General features: G+C 40.1%; 3 protein-coding genes across 5 annotated transcripts in view; 2 read left to right on the top strand and 1 right to left on the bottom strand.

Annotated features, from left to right (window-relative positions):
- LOC105563187 (eukaryotic peptide chain release factor GTP-binding subunit ERF3A) overlaps positions 1–3,563 on the top strand; it is a 6,500-nt gene extending 2,937 nt beyond the window's left edge. The window contains exons 2-8 of the mRNA XM_012014566.1: positions 78–184; positions 1,022–1,209; positions 1,349–1,469; positions 1,605–2,067; positions 2,284–2,590; positions 2,903–3,335; positions 3,461–3,563. Coding sequence (XP_011869956.1) covers positions 78–184; positions 1,022–1,209; positions 1,349–1,469; positions 1,605–2,067; positions 2,284–2,590; positions 2,903–3,335; positions 3,461–3,504 — 1,663 coding nt within the window. The 3' untranslated portion in view covers positions 3,505–3,563. The remainder of the gene's footprint in view (positions 1–77; positions 185–1,021; positions 1,210–1,348; positions 1,470–1,604; positions 2,068–2,283; positions 2,591–2,902; positions 3,336–3,460) is intronic.
- A 578-nt stretch (positions 3,564–4,141) lies between these two features.
- On the bottom strand, positions 4,142–22,091 carry LOC105563112 (acyl-CoA synthetase short-chain family member 3, mitochondrial). Of its 3 annotated transcripts, none has more exons than XM_012014427.1 (13): positions 21,572–22,091; positions 18,327–18,548; positions 12,436–12,601; positions 11,741–12,030; positions 10,939–11,039; positions 10,314–10,518; positions 9,840–10,068; positions 9,251–9,361; positions 8,918–9,117; positions 8,602–8,747; positions 7,685–7,907; positions 6,431–6,606; positions 4,142–5,418 (listed from the first exon to the last, which is right to left on the bottom strand). In XM_012014427.1, the coding sequence occupies exons 2-13, from the start codon at positions 18,439–18,441 to the stop codon at positions 5,323–5,325; spliced, it is 2,058 nt and encodes a 685-aa protein (XP_011869817.1). In that variant the 5' UTR covers positions 18,442–18,548; positions 21,572–22,091; the 3' UTR covers positions 4,142–5,322. The 3 variants fall into 3 exon arrangements, with proteins under 3 accessions (XP_011869817.1, XP_011869815.1, XP_011869816.1); XM_012014425.1 differs by having other exon boundaries at positions 10,314–10,522; positions 10,943–11,039; positions 21,572–22,083; XM_012014426.1 differs by having other exon boundaries at positions 10,314–10,522; positions 10,943–11,039; positions 21,576–22,083.
- The window catches only part of LOC105563114 (myosuppressin), a 39,133-nt gene continuing 21,336 nt past the window's right edge, over positions 5,404–23,200 (top strand). The window contains exon 1 of the mRNA XM_012014429.1: positions 5,404–5,477. The gene's annotated coding sequence lies outside the window, so the exon portion shown is untranslated. The remainder of the gene's footprint in view (positions 5,478–23,200) is intronic.

Raw genomic sequence — 23,200 nt, 5'->3', positions numbered from 1 at the left:
CACGCACGCGGCCGCCCCCTCGCCACGACTACAATCCCCTTCGTCGTTGCGCCACTCGCCCCCCTCCCGCCCCGCAGGTCTCTCCGCGGGACCGCGTGGCGGTGGACGTGTCTCGCGCGTCGCCCCGCGCACCTCGGGGCCCGCGGAGTGTCCTCCACCGCGTTCGGACGTCGCCGTCTCTCGGGTACCATATGGTCTCTCGCGTACACGTGAGACGACCCTCCGTTCCGACTCCACGTCGGTCCACGGCCGCTGGCCTGCGTTAACGTTACCTCGCCGTGGTGTGCGATCCGTTCGGCGCGCGATTGTTGAATTCGGATTGACGCGGTACCTGGTGAGCGAAGAGCCGTAATTCGAGAGAGGCCGAACGCGCCGGAAGGAATTGTCGCGCGCCGAGTCGTTGGATGTTCAATTGCGATTGTTTCTGTTTAACGAGCCTCCGTTCATCCGAGCGTCGTGCGACAGGCCTCGGCGAATGATCGCTGGCTTTTCGATTAAAAGCTGACAACCTTCGACGTAAGGACGCGGCGTCTCGCTGCACGTCTCCATGTGATAAGCGTTTGTTTTCGGTATACAGTTTGTTGAATACCGTGCCGGGGTTTGAGCGGATGTTCTAGGAAAGCGCCGACGTACAACATTGATAGGATGCGCACCGAATCGATATCTCTGTAGCCTTGCGCCGGAAAAAGGCTGCGGCTCAACGTGGACTTTTGTATTGCGCTTGCAATTCTTGTGATTTAAAGAGATTCGGCCTCAACTCGGTTTTACGTAAGAAATCGTAAACGTTTGACACGAAGGAAACGACGAAGTCGACGAATTAATCAGTAAATCAAATAACTTTTAAGAATAAATCACAAGGTTTAAGGTACACAACTTACTGAGATAAAACGCGACTCATGTAAAGCGACGACTGACGTGCATGTCATTATCTAATCGAGTTCCTTTCCAATCTGTTCTTATCTTTGTCGAGAATTCTCTATCTCGGTATGCGCCTTAACTTATGTGCGTTTTCTTTTTGTAGGAAATTCCACTCCCGTTGTTCTGTCAGACCCAATTGGCAGTCGAGTTGAGGAACCTCCTGCTGGGGGAGGGGCTCCACCGCCGAACGTCAATGACCAACTAAATACCAGTCCAGAGCACCAACCTGCAGATTCCTGGGAAGAAGCGGCGGTTGATGGGGATCCTCTACTTACTCCGGAAAACGAGGAAGTGAGTATAAACTTGCCCGGATGTTTCAGCGCGTACCTTTCTTCCGCAGCAGCGTGCGCTTTTATCGTGCAGACAAGTTGCATTTACATCGACCTCCGACGGGCTTTTCATTCTATCGTTATATCCCGTTTGTTTTCAGGCCGACAATGACGAGGACGAGGAACTGGTTGTTAAAGTACCCAAAAAGAAACCTGTCAAAGTAGCAGAGGACACTAAAAGCAAAAAGGAACACGTTAATGTTGTTTTCATAGGGCATGTGGGTGAGTAATAAATTTCTGAGGAGCATAAATGAAATATACAAGTTGCGCTGGAAAAGTTGGCGGGCGGGAGAGTCGCCACGATTGCACCTTTTGTGCGATCGATTGTCGGACGGCGTTATATCTGGCGTTTTGCAGACGCTGGGAAATCAACTATCGGCGGCCAGATCATGGCACTCACGGGAATGGTTGACAAACGTACCTTAGAGAAATACGAGCGGGAGGCAAAAGAGAGAAGTCGAGAAACATGGTACTTAAGTTGGGCGCTGGACACAAATCAAGAAGAGAGGGAAAAGGGGAAAACTGTGGAAGTAGGCAGGGCCTACTTCGAGACAGAACGAAAGCACTTTACAATATTAGACGCACCCGGCCATAAAAGCTTCGTACCGAATATGATTGGCGGCGCGGCGCAAGCCGACCTAGCGGTGCTCGTTATCTCCGCGAGGAAAGGCGAATTCGAGACGGGCTTTGACAGAGGGGGTCAAACGAGAGAGCACGCTATGCTCGCTAAAACCGCGGGTGTCAAGCATTTGGTTGTATTAGTGAATAAGATGGACGATCCTACTGTCGAGTGGGACGAAGGCCGATACAATGAATGCAGGTATGCATCGAGTGCGCGCGAGACTTAGAGATAGAAAACGTAGAGTGATTTTATTCGAGAAATTAATTGGAAATTGAACAGCTATTAGAGAACAGTTACTGAAACTATTAAGATTCCTTTTATTCCTAAAGTATACATTTTCTTTTGCTGGTGATAACCGATGAAAATATTGCATTTCTATCGATTCACACGAATAGAAAACCGTGTGTCTTTCAGGGATAAGATACTGCCATACCTTCGTAAATTAGGATTCAATCCTGCGAAAGATCTTACGTTCATGCCGGTTTCTGGTCAGCTCGGTATCGGATTAAAGGATCCGATCCCCGAACATCTCTGTAATTGGTACAGCGGCCCACCATTCATACCTTTTATCGATTCGCTACCCTCGCTCAATCGTAAGAGCAATGGACCTTTTATCATGCCGATCGTCGACAAATACAAAGACATGGGGACAGTAGTTATGGGCAAGGTCGAAGCGGGAGAGGCCAAAAAAGGACAGTCGTTGCTCGTTATGCCAAATAGGGTACGTATATATTCTTTGGTTCTGAAATTAATTCATAATTTGCATTGGCGCAAAATGTTCGTTGCCTTCTCTTGAGTTCCTTTCTGAAATTTGGAGGGCAAAGTCTCTTAAGGAGACGATTGTAAAGCAAGAAAAATTTTGCTTCAAGATCATAACTTTCAACTTCATTTAACGGGTAGAGATGATTTCTCGCGCCGAGTCTAATACCGAAGAATTGCAACATTTTCGTGATCGCATGACACTTTTAAGGCTTTCATATTTTGTCGTGCAAACGAAATGGATTAGTGAGAGTGTTTCAATTTAAATACGTAGACGGCAGTAACGGTGGACCAGCTGTGGTCGGACGACGAAGAGGTGACGTCTGTTGGGCCTGGGGAAAATGTCAAGATCAAGCTGAAAGGCATCGAAGAGGAAGATGTCAGTCCCGGATTTGTCCTGTGCGACAGCAACAATCCTATTAAGACCGGCAAGGTCTTCGACGCGCAGGTGGTGATTCTGGAACACAAGAGTATCATTTGCGCGGGATACAGCGCGGTCATGCACATCCATTGCGCGGCGGAGGAAGTCACGGTGAAGGCGCTGATCTGTCTGGTGGACAAGAAGACGGGCGATAAAAGTAAGACGAGGCCAAGGTTCGTGAAACAGGACCAGGTGGCTATAATGAGAATCGAGTGCGCGGGAGTTATATGTCTCGAAAGATTCAAGTTGTTCCAACAAATGGGCCGCTTCACTCTTAGGGATGAAAGTGAGTAGTACGGCGACGTCGCATCTCTTCCTCCCCTCGCCTCCGATTCCCTCCCTCCACCTCCCGTTGTTTGCTCCGCGACTGCGATAATGTTCATGTAAATGTGTACGCTTGTATGATTTCAGATAAAACTATCGCAATTGGCAAGGTGCTGAAAGTCGTCGAGTAAAGGAAAGAAAAACTTGCTTAAATGTTACGATAGATTAATAATAAAAAAAAAATTGATCATTATTTCAATGTGACAAATATTTGACGATGCAAGGCGAGCACACGAGATATTAAGCAAACCGAACGGGCATGATGAAATTCGGGCGAATTAGTAATAATGTAACATATAACACAACTCACACCTATGTACCGCAGAGCTATACAAACAATACGTGCGTCCACGTGTTACGACGCCAACGGGTAACGGGGTGGGGGGTGGGACGGGGGGGGGCAGAGCGGGGAGACGGGAAAAAAAATATTTATAGCCTGATACAAGAGCAAATAGATTTGACTATATAGATGAGGAGACATACACAATCGAAAGGGGGGGAAAAAAAGAAGAAAACTCAAGAGCGTGTGTTCCTTTTATTAGATAAGCTGAATGATGGCACTTGCATTGGAATAATTATAAAAAACGGATAATGATCAAATAATTAACCGTGTCTCCTTGATAATAAAACAAGAAAAAACACGATATTTTTATTCTTCTGAGATGCGACACATGGAAGCGGAGGCAGCGATCGATATCGATTGTGGAATTAACATTAAGGAAATATATGATTAATATTATAATTATTATTGAATAATTATTATTAAAGTGGTGGTAAGAGTTGGAAAAAGAAATTTATTGAATAAATCAACAAAATAGTGTTACACAACAATTTATAATTATAAAATTAATATTACAATTATTATTATACTGTTTCTTATTATATTGTCATTAAAAACAAATTTGCAAAAAAGTGTGCCCTGATAATTTTAATGGGAACGTGGATGCGCGTCACCGTGCATCCCTGCAGTATGACGGATCTCCTATCGTGTTAAAATATTATATATTCGAGCCTCGAGAATATATATATATACAATATATATATGTATATTCAAGTCAGAGGCAGATGGAATAAATCTGAATGTTGCACATGTTTCGGGGGACTTGCAAATGTTCAAGGCGCAACAAATGCGCCCCGCGCCATGGCAGTCTATCGCCCTAAAACTCGCTCGAAGCGCGCCGCGATCGTTCGCGTGATACGAACGGACGACGGAGGAGAAAAAAAAAGAAGAGGGAACGCGCGAACTTCGACGTACGCTTCGCGACTCTTCCTGCCTTGAGAGAGAACATTTTACTTTTCCACAAGGCGGAGAAAAACTCGAGTCGTACACGAGAGACTTTCACGACTCGAGTTTTGTTTGTTTCTAGAGACAGCGTTCACGGATCGTTTTCCGCCGTCGGCCTTTGTCTTTATACATTTATCCTTTCTACATTCGCGTGGCATTGCAGCTCCTCGCGGGACGAACGCCTGTGCCGAGTTCAACGGGAAGCGAGCTTTGTCTTTCGTACGGTGTTTAATTTCATTTTCGTACACCTCGCTTCCCTGCCGCCAAAACAATCGCCGACCGCGGGCAACTTCAGGGCGCTAGGCCTAGTGCCTTCTTTTGCCGCGCGCGCTTCCCTCCCCCCCCGCACTTGTTTCAAGCGGACGTTTCGTTCCACTCGCATCTTCCCGCGCGGAAAAGTCGCTCGAGCGGGGTCCCTGTTCCGCCCTGAAGAAGACGCGCCCGGTCTCGCTTCGAGTGCAGGAAGAATGCCGGGGAACGTAAGTAGAGGGACCGTGGATGTCCCGCCGTCCTTCGCTCTTTCGTCCCGCCTGCGTCCGAGTCGCGGGCGCCATTGTCAAGTCGCGTCCCTCGGTTTCCGGGAAGCTGTCTGTTCTCCTCTTATTTTTTTCGTTCCCCCGTGTTCTCCTCTAGCGCGTGGCTGAGTCGTTCGCGCGAGGCGCGGTCATTGGGGATCCGGGGCCAGTTTCGCGTAGCCGAGCTTCTGGAGCGCCTCCTTGATCTCGCGGTACACCGTTGGATCCTCGATCGTACTTGGAATCTGAAAGAGGCCCGTGGCTAGAGACCGGCGACGACGGTCGCGGAGGAACGGCGCGAGGGGTGAGTTTCCTCTTTCGCTTTTGCATGAACTCTGCGAGAGACCTGTCTCTCTCTCTCTCTCTCTCTCTCGAAATATCGCGCTACTGTAATTAATCCTTTCGCGGCCGAGTTATTTCTTACTTTTCGACTGTTCAATAGCCCGTTAAACGCCGACTACCAACCCAAGGAGAAACGAAAAGCCAAGATGATGTCGAGTTGGTGTCAAATTGACCAAAATATGACAAATTTGTCGATTTGATGTCACATTGGCCAAATTTGTGTCATATTTTGGTCGATGTAACACGAAATCGACGTCATCTTGATTTTTCACTTCTCCTTGGGGAAGTTGAACGACACCGATGTTACAAGTTCAGCGCTCAACAATGTAAATGTAACACATGCTTCGTTTACTGTTACAGAAGAGTCCCCTATTAGGGTAGGATCCTAATATGGGATAGCGAGGTTTCTGTTAAATTAATAGGCAGCTCATCGGACGATTCCACCATGAGTAGCCTTTGGAGCGAGGTCTGTTTAGCGGAAGACTCCTCGTTAGATCGTGTAATCGTTGCGAGGAGAGACGTGCGATTGAATGTGGACGTTGAAAACCTGCCGTCTCACATTAGAGACCTATCTCATGATAGAGGCGGTTCCTCTACATTGTTGAGCAGAGGAGATTGTCACATCGATGTTCTGTTACTGTTCGTTTATCGGCGTTTACTGTAAATATTACAGAGAGCCCGGTAGATCGTTCGGATCTTTTTAAAATCTAGGAATCAAGCGAATAAACCATCCGCCGGCCTGATGTCGGCTAGCAATTCTCTTTACTGTTTCTAAATTTTGCAACCCGTAACGTCCCGGAGGGTTGATACTCGTGCGCCCGTCACTTCCGCTCGCGGGCGGATAACGACTCGCGCTCGGAACGGTCCAATTTGTTCTCCCGTCGATCGGCATTTGATCGAGAGTTTAACTCGTACCTTGACTTGCTTCGACCGCGCCAAAGTGGCGATCGATTTACGGACGATCTTCCCCGAGCGCGTTTTGGGTAGCGCGGTAATGGCGGCGGCGACGCGAAAGGAGGCGATCGGCCCGATCATGTTCCGCACCCGCGCGACCAGCTCTTGGTTGATCTCCTCCTCGTTGCTCGTCGCGTCTAAAAGAAGGATACCCTTATCAGATTCAGCCGCGATTATTTCGCAATTATATTGGATTCTCGTTAACTCGTTGAAAAAGATCGGAGCGCAAGAAGCTGCAATTAAATCGCAATCGTTTCCGCTCCTTGTGGCTAAATTAATATTTTTGAATTGTCATATGTAGGCATATTAGTTATCAACTAATTAACAGGGTTGGGAAAGCTACTTTATAAAAGTATCTGGTTGCAGCTACAGTTTTTTCGCTGGAAATGTAACTAGTTACAGTTACAAGTTAGCAATTCTGAAAAGTAACGCGTTACAGTTACGGTTACTCGAAAAGAAACGAATCGTTACTTTGCAGTTATTTACTTGCGATGAAAGTAAAACTGTTAAGTCTGCATTTAAATTATTAAGTGTCGGTAAAGGCGTTTATGCGCTTGTGCAAAGCTTAGTGCGATCTGTGGAGGTTCAAAAAATATATAAAGTAACTGTTAAATAATAGTTGAATGTAGCTGAGTTAAGTTACAGACGTAGAGAAAGTAACGAAGTTAAGTTAGAGTTACTAAAAAAAAAGTAACTGTAACTGTCCCATACAGCACCAAAGCTTCCAGAAACATTTCAGAAAACATTATTGCAATGTTGCAATGTTTCTGAAATGTTTCTGAAAGCTTTGGTGCTGTATGGGGTAGCTTCGTCACAAGTAACGAGTTACTTCCCATCCTTACCAATTAATTATGTATACAAAGTATAATTACTAGTGAGATGTATGGTAAAATTTCAACAAACTCTCACAAAGTTCCTCGAAATTTTAAGAGCAAATTCTTTCCGTGCAGAATCGCCCGCAGTACAATTTCTAACATGCATGTAACTCATTATTCTTAATCTAATTCTCCTTTCCACGTGTCAAACAACACGAAATACCACGAACAAGAAATGAATATCCTAGAGAAAATGATCCGGATATTATTTCACAAGTTAATCGGCGTTTGGTTGAAATCGCCCCCTTAATATTGAGTTGTACTGAGATTTACAATTCGCGGCGGAAAAGCTGTTGCTGGACGCCGACATTAAAGATGATAAGCGCTTCTTCCGCGATACCTTCTCGTCTGACGTAAAGGCACAGCGGCACCTCGCCCTTCGTGTGATCGGGCACCCCGACGACCGCCGCGTCCACCACGTCGTCATGAGCTAAAATAATATCCTCCAACGCAGCCGTGGATATTCTATGGCCGGCCACGTTGATAATGTCATCGTCCCTCGCCGTGACGTAAACGTAGCCGAACTCGTCGATGTACCCCGCGTCCATCGTGTCGTAGTAACCCTGCAAGAGCATCGGTATCTCATCCCGCTATCGAAACAAAACCGGGTGTTCAATGATGCCGTAACGATTTCAACAATGGATCTTCCGGGGGTTTCTTCTCTTGGCCGGAAATATCCTCGGCACCGATAGCTTTAGTCAGATGACTCGAGTAGGAGGTAATAGGCGGTGACTCGCGAAAATCGGCCGAAATGTGCAAATCGTAGACAGCTTTAGGGTTTCAAGCGAAAGGTTCTCGCGGGCTGAGTCTTAAGGGGAAATAGGGGTGTAGGGTCTAAAAAGAAGTAGGATTATGTGTACAGAGCAGGGCTGTCTTACTCGCAATCAGTTAAAGAAAACTTTTCAAGACGGGGAGAGGCTTTTCAGAGCAGAAAGAGATTTTCCGAATCACGGGGATTTTTTTGGAGTCTTTTACCTTGAAAATTTGTTATCCAAATGTTTTGACAGCAGAGCTGTCTTACTCACAATCAGTTAAAGAAAACTTTTCAAGACGGGGAGAGGCTTTTCAGAGCAGAAAGAGGTTTTCCGAATCACGGGGGTTTTTTTCGGAGTCTTTCACCTTGAAAATTTGTTATCCAAATGTTTCTTCGGCCAAGCGACACAACCCCGTTTCTATCCCGTTTCTATCCCGTGCGAAACATGTGTTCGTTCCGCGGCATCGTTAAGCGTAATTAGCACCTGCCGTGTATTTACTTACCGGGAATGTCGAGAAGTATACTTGCTTGAACCTCTCGGATGCCTGATAAAGGGTCGACATGCATCCAGGTGGCAGCGGTAACTTTATCGCGATACGTCCGAGTTCGTGCGGCGACGCTTTGCTCCCGTCCTCGCGCAGGATGCGTACTGTCGATGAGATGAATTCACAAAGTGATTTAGCACAGGGACGAACGGAGAGTTTATTATACGAAGCGAAATTATTTAGACGGGGAGATGATCAAGGGTAGGATTATAATAAAACAAAAAAGAAGAAGAAAAAATGGAGCCGAGGGAAACGAACGATCGAGGGGACTCACTGTCGTAACCGGGTATGGAGAGCCCCGTGCTGAACTTGGGCAAATTCGCGTGGTGACCGTATCCCAAGCACAGCGCCGTGATGGGATGTCCAGTCTCCGATTGCCACCAGTTGTTCAAGATCGGCACTTTGAACGCCTTCTCGGCCCAAGCCTTCGTTTCGTAGTCGCAAAACTCACCGGCCACGAATATCGTTTTTAAGCTGAAAGCAAAACTTGTTCGTCTTTTCGGGCTGTTGGGAATTTGTTTATTTATGAGAAAAAGCTTCTCTCTCTCTCGAGACGACCCCCCCTCGGGGGGCGGGGGGGCAATTAGTGGATCGCTTTGAAACTTACGATTTTAACGAAAACTTTCTTCCTAATAGCGTTTCCGGATCCACTCGTCTTATAACTCGCAGAGCAGTGGGCACGCAAAACAACGCGTTTACGCCATGTTGTTCGATGATTCTGGGGGGAAAAAAAGAGAGGACTCGCTTAAAATCAATTAGTTCATAAAGAAATTCTCAATTACATTTATCCACGGTAGAGATAGCGTGATATAGTGAAAATAGAACGATCCACTAAAGTAGTAAAAATGAAATAAGTGAGACGCGCGCGAGTATTGTGCATTTGCGTACAAACTGCGAAAGACTCGCTGAGGAAACATGGACTTCTCGAACGATCATAACTCGAAAGAGAAAACAATGCGACTTCGAAAAGAATCGGCGAATGCTATTATTATGACTTCCTCGGTTTTTCTCAGAGCTGATCTTTCGTCGTTGACAAAGCAAAATATTTGCAGACCTCTTAAGCCGCGCATTTCTGTTTTCCGAGACAGAACCTGACAAAAACTTTTATTTCGGATAAGAGAAATTCGTCTACCAGAGAACTGCTTCCCTCGTTTCCCGATAGTGTTTTAATCAATGAATTAAAAAGTGTTTAAAACCTGAAGTATTGACTAGCATCCGGCGTTCTATCGGGTTTCCCTTCGTACATGACGCTCGTCGCGCCGTAGACGAGAGGGCCGTAGCAAATGTAGGAATGCCCGACGACCCATCCCATGTCGGAGGCCACCCACCAAATGGAGTTCTTATTCATTCCATAAACCGTCTTCATGGTCCAGCAGAGTGTCGCCAAGTGGCCGCCGATCGGTCTTATAATCCCCTTCGGCTGCCCTAGTGTCATAACAATTCTCGTGATCGCGTAACAGGAGCATCATTTTGGTTCGTTCAAAGAGAGATAACGCATTACAAAGACGTAAAGGGACGACAGAGAGAGAGAGAGAGAGTGTCGAGGGAACGATGAGGGGATTGTCTAGGCGTAGGTAGTGAAAGGAAGGAAATTACACGAGATGAGAACTCCTCGCTTCATTTCCAGAGGCGTTTCCTGGATTTAGCCGCGTACGTATCTCAAGACACACCTGTGGTTCCTGACGTGTACAATATATACAGTGGATCGTTAGCTTCAACCATTACGCACGGATGAGGTTTCGATCGCTTCATGAGATCGTCCCAGTCGAGCTGTGACTCGAGTAGCGGAGCCTCCCACACGTTTCTTCTCTGAAATACGATGCACTTCGGCCTCGGTGCAACGATCATATCCATGGCGCCGTTTAGCATTGTAGTATACCTGCATGTCGAGTCACGCGAATTAAAGGAGGAATGTAAGGAGGAGATTGAGCGAAGTGTCGAATATGTGATAGCGAATTTGGTTGCTCGCACTGTGGCTTGTTCGGAGTCAATTCTTATATTTATGCTCTCTCAAATACACGTTTCAAAATTATTCAACCAGAAAAAAAGAGATCCGCGCCGATGCTGTGCACACTTTGCTGGCTAAGAAGAATTTCAAGGGGGATTTAATAATTATATTAATATTAATTGTCGGAGAACGGAATTGTGTCACTTAATATTAGCATTTCTATTAAATATTAATATCCGTGATCCAACATGTCACAAACGTTTCTCTTGGGGAACTCTTTAGGAATTTAGCTGTAAGCTGCTACTTTTTTTAATGCAATTTTGTCAAAATATCTCGGATAAAGAGACATACTTAATCACTTTGGACGGTTCGAGACCGCAACTCGCCGCAATAATAACCTTCGGCTCGGCATGGTCTATTCTGGACGCCAGTTCGTTCGCTGCGAAGCCTGAAACGAATATTTACAAGTATAATCGTATTGTATTGACAATCGTATTGATTATTGTTTAAAATAGAAGTAGGTATTTTATTACGCGACTCAGGCTCTTATATTATGAACAAAGCGACTTGACATTTAAAAGAGCCTGGAAGAATTGGCGTATCCGTCTTCGAAGTAAAAACAAATTTATCAAGAATCATTTGACGCAGATAAATGACCATGATTAAGCAGTTGATCGGCCATGACTGGCGATGTGTTTTTAGCACAGAAAATTTATTGCGAAAAATATTACATCAGCCAGGGTTTGAACCTGGACCTGGACCTCCATATTTATACATGCCTCGGTGGTCGAATTGGTTGAGACGCTCGCCCTAGAGTGAAGGGAGGCGCAGGTTCACACCCTGGCCAAGGTAATATTTTTCGCAATAAATTTTCTGTGTTAAAAACACATCGCCAGTCACGGTTGATCAACTGCTTAATCGTAAAAACGAATTCTTTTAAGATAAAAGGTCTTAAAATAGAAGAAACGGATAAGAGATGCAAGAAAGATGAATACGTAAATTTTAATCGTACAGTCAGTTTTACAATTCGTCTGCGTTTTTCTGTTGACTCTATTTTTTGGTGCGCTCCGTGTAAAAAGATCCACGTGGCACTTTAACAGTGAAACTTAATTTACGTAACGGCCGTGATAACCGTCACCTTGTCGTTACCTCCAAAGACCACGGAGTGAATCGCCCCGAGTCTGGCAGTGGCGAGAATCGCGATTATAGTCTCGGGGATCAGCGGCATGTATATAATCACCCTGTCCCCTTTGCGCACACCAAGATCCGCCAACGCGCCCGCCAGCACGGATGTCTTTTCCAACAGCTCGTTGTACGTCACTTTGCGTATTAATGACGTTTGGGGACTGTCGTGGATGAGGGCTGTCTTCTCCCCGTACCCTGCGTGCACGTGCCGATCCACCGCGTTGTAACATGCGTTCAGTTCACCGCCGACAAACCTGCGTGAAGGAAAAGCAAGGGCTACGATCCTTTTTGCCGCGAGTATTCCCGCAAGGCATATTAGAGGGATCTTATTATATTAATTGCTATTATAGTAGCTGTTCCCTTAAGGTAAAGCTCTCTGTGGCTCTGGCTCTTAATATCTATTTAAACATAACTTCGCGTGAATTCAAAGTTAAATTCTTCAATCTAGAAAATTTCTGGTAAAGGTAATTTTCGATGGAAAGATGTAGAGTTTCGCAAGAAAAGTCTCGGAAATGAATGACGTCAGCTGAAAGATTATCTGCAATAGTTTCTTGTTCTTTTAGAATTTGTTACTGTGGGAATAAAAAATTGATCAGTTTTGAAAGAATTACGCGACCAGAATCACGATGCGGTTCTTTTAACGATTCTTTTTGAGATACCATTTCGTGAACGGCTCGTTGGAATTGTCCAGGACCTTGTGCCAAGGCTTGCTCCAGTCGATACAGCCGGCAATCTCGCCCCAAAATTCTTCCGGATGCTCCAATGACTTCTTATACGCTTCTTCATACGTAGAGCACTCGTACCAATGCGGATTCATAATATAATCTGCAAGAACACAGTAATCAAGACGATCTTATCACGCGCAAAGCGCGACATCTGCCTCCGATCCTTGCTGAAGCTTGATATCGAAAATGATATTTTATAAACTTGACAAAAGCTAGCGTGTCTAGTTTGCGTGACTATTGCAGTGAAACAGAAGTGTCTGGCACTCATACACGTCACAGCAAACATCTATATTATCTTCTAATTTTCCGCTTAAACGCATTTTACAAAACGTTTTGTAGTAATTACTATTTATCTTTCATTTATCTTTTACATAATATTTTCGCAAGAAATATTATTGACAATAGGGAAATGTAAAGGATAAAGTATCGCAAATATATTGTAATGTATTGTGTTTTACTTTATATAAGCGAAGATTATATAAAATAAATCAACATAAATTTGATTAGATTCCGGGGCATATTTATGTTATCACGAAAAGTATGAAATTTTATTGAAACATTACAAATACGTTTTCCATTTTGCGAAAGAGCTATCGCAATTATCCAAATATTTTAATTTTTGAATTTAAAGCCACGCCAAATTTCACAAAACGATGAAGAAATCTTACAAGTGCTGTTATTTTTATCGCACAAATAAAGTATACTAATCTGTAGATAAAAATAGGCCAAGTATCATAATCATTACGTGTTATAGTGATTACGTGTATCGTAAACCACGCTTTTAATGAGTTCCTGCATTCGATCACTTGAGAGTTTTGTGAGAAATATCGTGTGATAACAAAAAAATTTTCGCATCGAAACAAAGCTTCCTCTATGAGGAAGCAATATTGCATATTATAAGTTTCTTCGTAGCACAATTTAAGTTATTTAAATAAGGCAATCATAGATTGGTTAAAATAGCGCTTACGTAACTTAAGGAAACATGCAGAGTAGTTAGTTCGAGTGTTTTCAAAGACATGGGTAATTAATTAATCTTTTCAAGCATGGTGTAACATATAGTTACACCTCCCGGAATGAAAAAACCAACACTTCTTTCTCTCCTTACTACTTCATATCTAGAAGATTTTTCGTTTGCCAATTCTGAATCTGAAGGCGAAATTCTAAAATTATCGACGATTGACTCAATATAGCAGCTCAAAGTTATATACTTCAGTCGTGTTGTTTGCAGCTGTAAAACCAAGTAATTTTTAGCGAGAGCAAATGGCGCGCGCTTGCGTTGTCTGGTATTTTAAAATAACCATATTGCCATGTTCTCATTAATTGTATCAGTTAATTTTGCGCGCCCGTCTCATACTGCGATCGTTATTTCTTTTACTTTATTATCGAAGGGACATAATAAATTTTCGCGCATCGATTCCTCGGCCCGTCCTCTTATCATCGGGATTTCATGTCGAGGAGCTTAAATTGAATTTCGCTCCTTGCGCGTAATTTATGTTTTTACAACGTATTTTATTAATTACCCGCGATTTTGACTTTTTTTTTCCTATCGCCCCGTTTAATTATAGTGAGATAACGACGCGAGACGTTGTAGTATAATTTACAACGTTTCCTCGGCGCGATGATGCCGACTCGCCGACACTTTTTACTCAGCATGAATAATTCAGTCCAACGCGCTGCGCGTACATCGCGCTTTACACGAGAAATTCACGTAGCAATTTTCTATCCGGGCCGCTTTCCTTTAGCGCGGTCTCGCCCACGTGTTTGTTTTCGCATATTGTAAATTACGGTGGTACGACGCGCGACATACTGTCTTAATACACCTCAATGTCGGCGAGGTCGCGAATATCCGAGAGAATCGCAGGGAAAACCGCCGTGAATACCACCTTCCTGCCTCGCCTCGTCTCACTCCGATTCTCCCTGTAACCACGCATCGCCACGCATCCCGTGGGGTCACCACCGCGATATTTATCCGTTACGGAGAAATGTAACGCGACTGGGGAACGGTGACTGGAAATGAAAACGTTCGAGACATTAGCTCGAACTCTCTTTACAACGCGTAGATTACGTTTCTCATTTTATTTATTCAGTTACTTTTTGTCTCCCAATAAGTGAGCACTCGGTTACTTTTTATCTAGCAATAAGTGAGGATTCGATAAATTTCTCGCGGGGGATGACAGGACGATCCATTGCGTGAATAAAACGGAAATCGTCGAGTGGTATTTACGTAAAGTATATATTTTTGCGATACGAAATAAATGTGTATAGATGTATAGTTTCGCACAAAAGGATTTATCGCCAGCAATATAAAACAAATGATAGTTTATTGAAACGACCTGCACTGGCCAATGTTTTTATTTTAAAAAACTAACGACGTTTCGGTCCGGGATTTGGACCCTTCTCAGGTATTCTGCCAACATACATAACTTGACATTATTTTTTTAAATATAATAATAATGAAAACATTGGCCAGTGTAGGTCGTTTCAATAAACTATCATTCGATGTATAGTTTGACTGGCGACGAAAAGTATACAGCAACGAGGAGGTTCGCATTTTTCTTTCGTAATAACATAATTTTTTAACTATTCTCCTCTTACTGGAAAGCGGCAATTCACTTCGGATGCTCTAGATTTAGTTCACTCCCTCGAGAAATTTCTTTACACTGCTTCACTTTCTTTCTCCATTATATGTGACAGTGCTTCCATATCGTATGTGTCACTAGATGTATAAACTACTTTGCAGAAAATTTAATATTAGCAAGTAATATTTATATAATATTTTGGTTAATTTATAATAAAAGGTGTATCCAAGTAGATTAGGAAATTATTCATATATTGAGAGAAACAGAGAGAGAGAGAGAGAGAGGGATGGGGGGCAGGGAGGGAGGGAGAGGAGAGGACAGAGGAAAAATTATTTTAAAATATTACGTGCAAAGTTCTGACGAGGCAAAGTCACGACTTGAATCTGCTTGCGATGAATATTTTAGCTTTATGCCCTCTTTTACAAACATGTCTCCCGCGAAAGTCCTCGGGGGGGTATGGGACCGAAGAGTTCTCAGGATGTGTGGCACCTTATTTCAGAGAAATGGGGAGTCACGCAACCCGGAGGCAACTTTATTAGAGAGAACTCGTAGAAGAGCTAGTCGTGACAATAGCGGACCGGGCGGCACTGTGAGCAATCGTCGGATCTCGGGATTCTGTGCGGTCAATCCACGTTGTGCCGCAATTTAGCGTCTGGTCGGTAGACAGGCTTGATGTTTCCAAATGAACTTTTACACGCTTCACGTTAGGCCTTAAGTATGCCTGTTTCATTGTAGTCCGACACATGCGAGAACCTTGCGAGGGAAATTATTAATAAGTGACAATCTCACGGGATCGTACGACCGTCAGATCATTTTCTGTCGGTCGAGAGTACTTCCTCAGAAAGCTCCACGAATTTATTTCTCTTCGCACATCGAGGGAGAGAATGATATTAAGTTTAATATTAAACACGTTAATCGTACTATTTATTTCTCATTATCGAGCTATCTTTTTCAACGCCTGCATGCGCTCGTTAAAACAAAAGTATTAAATTAATTTGTATCGTGCTCTCAATTTGTATCTGACCTGCGTAATTTGTAGTGGAGTGAAGAAGAATAGGTGGGGAGAACAATATGCTGCAGCAGCGGGATAACAGCAGATGCGCCCGATAATTTAATTCAAGCGCTAGATAGTGTCGACGAATCTCCGTTGCCGATGGAATCCGCTGCTATCGGCGCTAATTGAGCGAATATCGAATAAAATCTGGATGCGTAGTAAAATCATCCGTAAAGTGCTCTGTGTTTTCAAGATTGTTAGCGTAAACAGTACGCCCGGTGTTGCAGAAATGTAAGGCTTTCGTTACATTTTCGCTCATTTTTAAACGAGAGTACATCGGTCAGTCGAATGTATTTTCTCTCTGTTACACGCACACACACACGTAATATTGTCAACACTGCGAAATATTGATAAACGCTTTTACCGGGCTATTTCATTATTTCCTGAAAAAATGTCAAAATTGACGAATCGTAAAACTGACAGTTATGAAAATTTTACGAACATTCGTCCTACTCGAAAACGAAAGATTAAAAGGATATTTCTATTTCAGAAATAAATAGTTGAAATTTAAATTGAAAGTTAAAAGCAGTACAGATTGTGTGCGGATAACAGATTAGAATTTAATATTTACAACAAAGTCAAACGTGTTAATAAGAATTTCGTAAATTATCTTAATTACTAAACTCGTGGAAGGCATAAAAATTGGAAGTTCATATGAGATCACTTGTCGCTTATTCCTCATCGACAGAGCGCAGCTCATTATTTTATCAGCGAGGTTTCTCGTCGTAGAATATTTCTACATTTTTCTTAAACTACTTGCTCATTTGACCTTCGTTGCTCAAAACTATGATGACCAGGATTTACACAAACTGTCACGTTACTGGATAAAATGTAGAAGCTGAATTTCAATTGAACTACTTGGTAATCAAAAAAAATGTGGTAGTTGTGCATCTCGCGCTTACTTATGAGTTCCCTCCCTCTCTTGCTTCGTGAATTTAGTTTATTACATTAAAAAAGGGTGTTTAGAGGGCGAACACACACAATTATGAGATATATTTTACCAAATACAATTTTAGTTTCTCATTGCTATAAGGTTCGGCAAAGTTGTCAGTGTAGTGCAAAACACTCAAGACATTAACATATAACCTTTTAAAAGAAATTCAAGACAAAAGGGTGAAACATCTATCACCTACAATAAAAAGATATTTAAGGTGACTCCTGCATAAACCGACCAAAAGTAGAAAAAAAATTGAAAAATCAGACCTGATCGCCGATGCAGTAAATGAAAGAAAAATATTAAAATCGTACTTTTTTAACACCCCAGTAAACACCAAGTAACAGTTACGTCAATATTATAATTTCCTATTCAACAATATATGTTATATAACGTCGTATGTACGTAACATCAATATTATAATGTCCTACTCAACAATATAAATGTTATATAATATTGTATGTAGTAAACATCAACTGTTACATGGTGTTTACTGGACTGTTATCAACCTGTTATCTTTTAAAACAAAAATCTTTTAAAATTTTTAATTTTAAAACTTTTTTTAAGATAAATGAAAGATAAATGGTAATTAGTGCGAAACGTTTTGTAAAATGCTTTTAAGCGCGAATTAGAAGATAATATAAATATAAATACCTTTGTCCCCCAAAAACAATCAAGTTTTTTAAATAGCGATAAAAGCAGAATTACTAATAGAAATTTATGTTCACGTATCCCTTTATTCTTTTCACCATCGTTATATTCATTAAAGAAACGACTTGCGAGAGTGACCCGATGTTTGTACATCATATGGATACATGAAATTTGCATATACAATGCAGGAAAAAGATAGCGTTATACCGATTGAAGCTAAAACTCGAATCGCCGTGAATAGTACAAAATTCTTGTAGAAGGGAAAGAAGAGAAAGAAAACGTGTCGTTTTACCGCACCGCGTTATTTGTGCACCAACGCTTTAGATTGTATTCATCACAAATTGAAATTATCTATTGAACCAATCATAGGATTAATTGTGTTCATTTATTTCGTCTAAAATAATCTTATATCAAGATAATTATAGACCTTACACGTCTGTTATGTGTTTAAAATTCTGATCTTTTGAAAATAATTTGGAATCATCCATTGGAAATATTATATGGCGACACGGTCAGCGACACGTATTTCAATATATCTTCGCGTTGTTGAGTTTTGTTAATTTACACCCGGTTTTACTTATTAATATAATATAAAAGGAATATGTACCGTTGCCGTCTCCTCTTCGTGATATCCTCGGACGCATGATGCATGATTCCAAGCATGGTTTTCCTGAGCTTTCGGGCTTGGCGTCCAAGAAATCAGGATTCCTCTGATGCAGCATTTTGCGGCTGTCGATCGAAGCAATGCCCACACACGATACTTACAGTCTGTAATAGCAGTAGCGTCTCTGTGTCCACGGAGTGGGGTCCATCCACGGTGTGACGACAACTGTACGTTTGACATATTCATTGACTTAAGGAGGGATTTTAAGATACAATACAACACGAAAAAAAAAAGGAATTTTTAGCATTTTTTTTAAAAGACTGTATTTAATCAATTGTTTTAGAAACTACGCTGTTCTTTTATCTAAGGATTGAAATATACAATATTTTTTTGTTTGTTACTTGTCATTTTGACAGATTTATTAACAAATTATGTCCCTAAAAAGTAAGAAATTTTTGTTCTATTTTTATTTTAGATGATTGCAAAACGAGCTAGAACTCTGCCGTTTTGCCGAGACGAGGACAATTGTCCTTCCATTTTTAATTTATAAATATTTTCTTAGCAAACAAATTTTTTTGTACTTCAATCCTTAAATAAAAGAATTTAATTTCTAGAACGATTGATTAAATACATTCTTTTAAAGAAATTCCCGAAAATTTCATTATTTTTCGTGTTCTGTCCACTATAGGCCACTAGCAATCTACGAGCCATGGACTGTCAGAAACGAAAAAATTCAGGACATTAATTAAAGTATATAAAATTATGAAAACAATTTTTTCCATACTTACCATTTAAAATGGCCTGACCAATATGGCGTACCAAAAAAAACTTTTTTTCGATGAAAAGTTATATCCGCCATCTTGAATTTCGGGAATCTGAGTGCATATTCGTAATCAGCGACCCGAAAAAACCCTGTATATAACTTTTCAACGAAAAAGTTACCTTTTTGGAAAATTTGGTCCGCTATATTGGTCTGCCATTTTGAAAGTACGGAAAATTTTTTTTCATAATTTTATATATTTTGATCTAATGTCCTGAAGTTTTTATTTCTGGCAGTCTTGTAAATTGCTGGTAACTTATAATGGATTAATGCGTCTATTATAGATATGCTGACATTCTAAGCATGAGTACGCTACATGCATCTAGAAATAATCTAAGTTTCACAATTTGGATTGCAAAGCAATACAATTAAATCCAAGAAAACGTATAATTACACGACAGTCCGTAATATTAACTAATTGTAAGCTTAGCTTGCCAAGTGTAATATGACTTATTCTTTGACATCCTTAATAATTTTAGATGCAAATGTTAACTTCCAGACTGAATTAATGAAATATGTCAAATTTACGACATTGTATACTGAGAAAAAGAAGTATTGAATAAAAAAGATACTTCTTCATTCAACTGTATAGTCACGGGCTAGCATAGAGCCAAGCATACTCGAGCAGTGAGGCAAAATTAAATCTTTTTTCAATTAAAAAACATATGTTTTGATAAATATCATTACTTATTTAACATTGTAATTTTATACGCACTTGGAATATTGTTCGATAGTTAATCAAAGTAGTTTTAATGCAACCCAGGCGCGCTATTTTGTTATACATTAATTTTGTCTTAAAATCACTTTATTTAATACTAATTTACACGGCATGTTTTGTAAGTATATATATATATATATATCTTGTGTTTTGTAAAATTAAATATATATTATTTCTCTTGTGTCTATGTACAGGGTGTACCGCAATTCGTGATCGAAATTTTAATAACATATTTTTGAGCAAAATGTAAGACGAAAATCCTAATACGAAAATGTCGAGGCTATAATACTTTTCAAATGGGAAGCATTTATAATAGTCAAATCAGGTAGTCTAAAGTTCGCGCGTTCAGGGACGGTACATTGCACAGTGATAAAGGTACTCTAGCATCTTTGCCGATATACCTAAAAAAATTTAAGTAATTATATGTACAATGATGCTGATGTTATTGATTGAGGCATATTTAAACATGAAAAAATAAAAAAAATAAATTAAAAATAATAAATATGAGAAGTTGTCCACATGAGAAGTTGTCAACTTATGAAATGTCACAGACAATTTATATGGTAAAAATATTTTCTTCAATATCGATTTATATTGAGGTTATTTTTTTAATATGCAGATAAGATAGATTTCACATTTTATTCAATTCGGCAATGCCTAATGGAAACTATGTTGATACAAACGCGAAATTTATTAACAAATCTAGTAACAAACTTTTTTTTCTATTGATTATTATATTTTTATTGTACTACTATTAATTGTACTACTACGAGATATTATAGAATTGTGTAGAATTGGGCGGAGGGCATTTTGAACATATGTTGTAACAAATTTTAAATAAGCGTTATTATACAAATACAATATCTCATAGTATTAATAGTAGCACAACAGAACTATAATATTCAATAGAAAAAAAAACTGTTACTAGATTTCCTAATAAATTTCGCGTTTGTATCAACATTATAGTTTCCATTAGGCATTGCCAAATTGAATAAAATATGAAATCTATCTTATCTACATATTAAAAAAATAACCTCAATATAAATCGATATTAAAGAAAATATTTTTACCATATAAATTGTCTGTGATATTTCATAAGTTGACAAGTTCTCATATTTATTATTTTTAATTTATTTTTTTTATTTTTTCATGTTTAAATATGACTCAATCAATAGCATCAGCATCATTGTACATATAATTACTTAAATTTTTTTAGGTATATCGGTAAAGATGCAAGAGTACCTTTATCACTAACCGTCCCTGAACGCGCGAACTTTAGACTACCTGATTTGTCTATTACAAATGCTTCCCATTTGAAAAGTATTATAGCCTTCACATTTTCGTATTAGGATTTTCGTCTTACTTTTTGCTCAGAAATACGTTATTAAAATTTCGGTCACGAATTGCGGTACACCAGAAACCGAAAGGAGTGATCCTCTATAACATTTTAATTATCCAAAAATAATTCTAATTAATTATTTAAAAAATCTTTACAATACATTGTGTGACAATTTCTATTGTGATATTAGATTTTCGCGCCGCACAATATTATTTTTTCTTGCACGTAACTTTCTCCGCTGAAAAATTTTTTCGGGTTTTGTTATTGCTATATTATACATATACATGCACACACGCGCACAAACACAAATACACACACAGATTCACACGTAACTTATAATATCGATAACAAATATCGAGCACAATACGTACCTACTTTATAGATACATTTATGGAAAGGAGATGTTCCAGTACACGTGTTACATGAAAAACTGAAGCCGTTCCTTCAGAACTAAAGTCAAATATGTAAAATCGCCCGTCACGTGATGCTTCCTGAGTGAACCGTTTATCCGTAGGTCATTGCATTAATTTTAAAACATTGTGATGACAATTTGATATCAAGTCCTAACTGCAGAAAACAGCGGATTCAAACTAGATTACAATAGCACGTACTGACGTATTCAACCTGTTGCGTAATTTGTGGCTTTATTAGGAACGTTACACACTTTATTAGGAAAATTCAAGTCGATCTTTTGTAATATTAACGACTCTGTTAAACTAGAATGCATTTAAAATTAACTCTACGGTCTCATTAGCCATTTACCTCTCTCTTATATTTTCCGGAAACTTAATATGTATATATTCTCTGAAAATTCTTCCTATATGAAAAACATCATACAAGAGAGCTGTTAAAAATATTTTCTCAAATATAAAAGATTTAACAAATTGTATCGTATCTGCTAAATACTATCAGGTCTAAATTATTCCAGTATTTAAAATACGTTTAAAATAAATTAGAGTTGATAACATCTAGTTGATAATGTCAATCCATTCTTGTCAGTTTATAACGCAGTTAGAAAGAGTTAATCATTTAAATATACAAGTTCTAAAAACGACTTTTTTTTACAAAATTGTTCAATTAAACGTTACCCAAACATGTAGCTCTTTTATGGGATTAAATTAGAATAGAATCAAAATATAATCTAGTAATTATAACAAGCATTTCTTGATATCTGTAAAAAACTTGTTAACTATAAAGAACACAGTGATAAATATATATACATATAGATAAAAGATTTATCTATTATAATACCACATAAAAAATTTACGGATGCTTTGACATAGATGGAAATTGGGATTAGTAAGGAAAAAAAACATTTAAGAAACTAATTTATTAATAAATTTGGATTACTGCTCTCTTCCTCCCCTCTTCCCCCTCTTTCGCAAATAAGCGAGCAAGCAATCGTGCAAATTTAGGAGATACATAAAAAACATATTTTTTCCTTTGTCAATCAAAACGAATTAATTATACCAGTTAAAGAAATAGTCATCTTTTAGTTCTCCATATTCTAATACTCTCCATATTATCTTAAAACAGAAGAGTAGAAAATAATTGCGACGTATAGCTTATCTCTACGGTCTCATGGACAACATAAGTGGGAGCATTTCTTTCATAGCGGGAGTGGGCTGTTTGAAATCCTTAGAAAATTTGCAAGGTGACTGAGCTTGATGTAAAATTTCATAGATTACATATTCTAAGGTGTAATATACAGTACAAGTATCTAATAAGGTAAATATCTTATTCGAGATGATTAGGGGTAAGGATATGATTTATTCCTTGAGCAAACTGTCGAAATATTAAAAGTTAGGCGATTAAATATTTAAGCGAAAGAACAAAAGAGATACAAGATTGACACCGGACTAGTTATCTGTCTAGGACAAATAACACGTCATCGTAAATATCTTAGCGCAAACTTGAAACGAACTGCGACTCCTTTCGTTCTTCGAGAGACGACAGTAATATATATCAAACTCGTCTCTAACGATATAAAATTTATTCAC

The sequence above is a fragment of the Vollenhovia emeryi genome, unplaced genomic scaffold, assembly GCF_000949405.1.
Source record: "Vollenhovia emeryi isolate VEMERY1.0 unplaced genomic scaffold, V.emery_V1.0 DF939180.1, whole genome shotgun sequence".
Lineage (NCBI taxonomy): Eukaryota > Metazoa > Arthropoda > Insecta > Hymenoptera > Formicidae > Vollenhovia > Vollenhovia emeryi.
Note: the sequence above shows the minus strand (reverse complement) of the source record. Positions and strands in the feature narration are given on the sequence as shown.

Excerpts from the sequence above, each read along its gene's own strand:
- LOC105563112 (XM_012014427.1), bottom strand. The coding sequence starts at position 18,441 with ATGCTGCATCAGAGGAATCCTGATTTCTTGGACGCCAAGCCCGAAAGC. Across the intron at positions 12,602-18,326 it reads ACGAAGAGGAGACGGCAACG|ATTATATTATGAATCCGCAT; the intron begins GTACATATTCCT and ends GTGTTCTTGCAG. Across the intron at positions 12,031-12,435 it reads AACGAGCCGTTCACGAAATG|GTTTGTCGGCGGTGAACTGA; the intron begins GTATCTCAAAAA and ends TCCTTCACGCAG.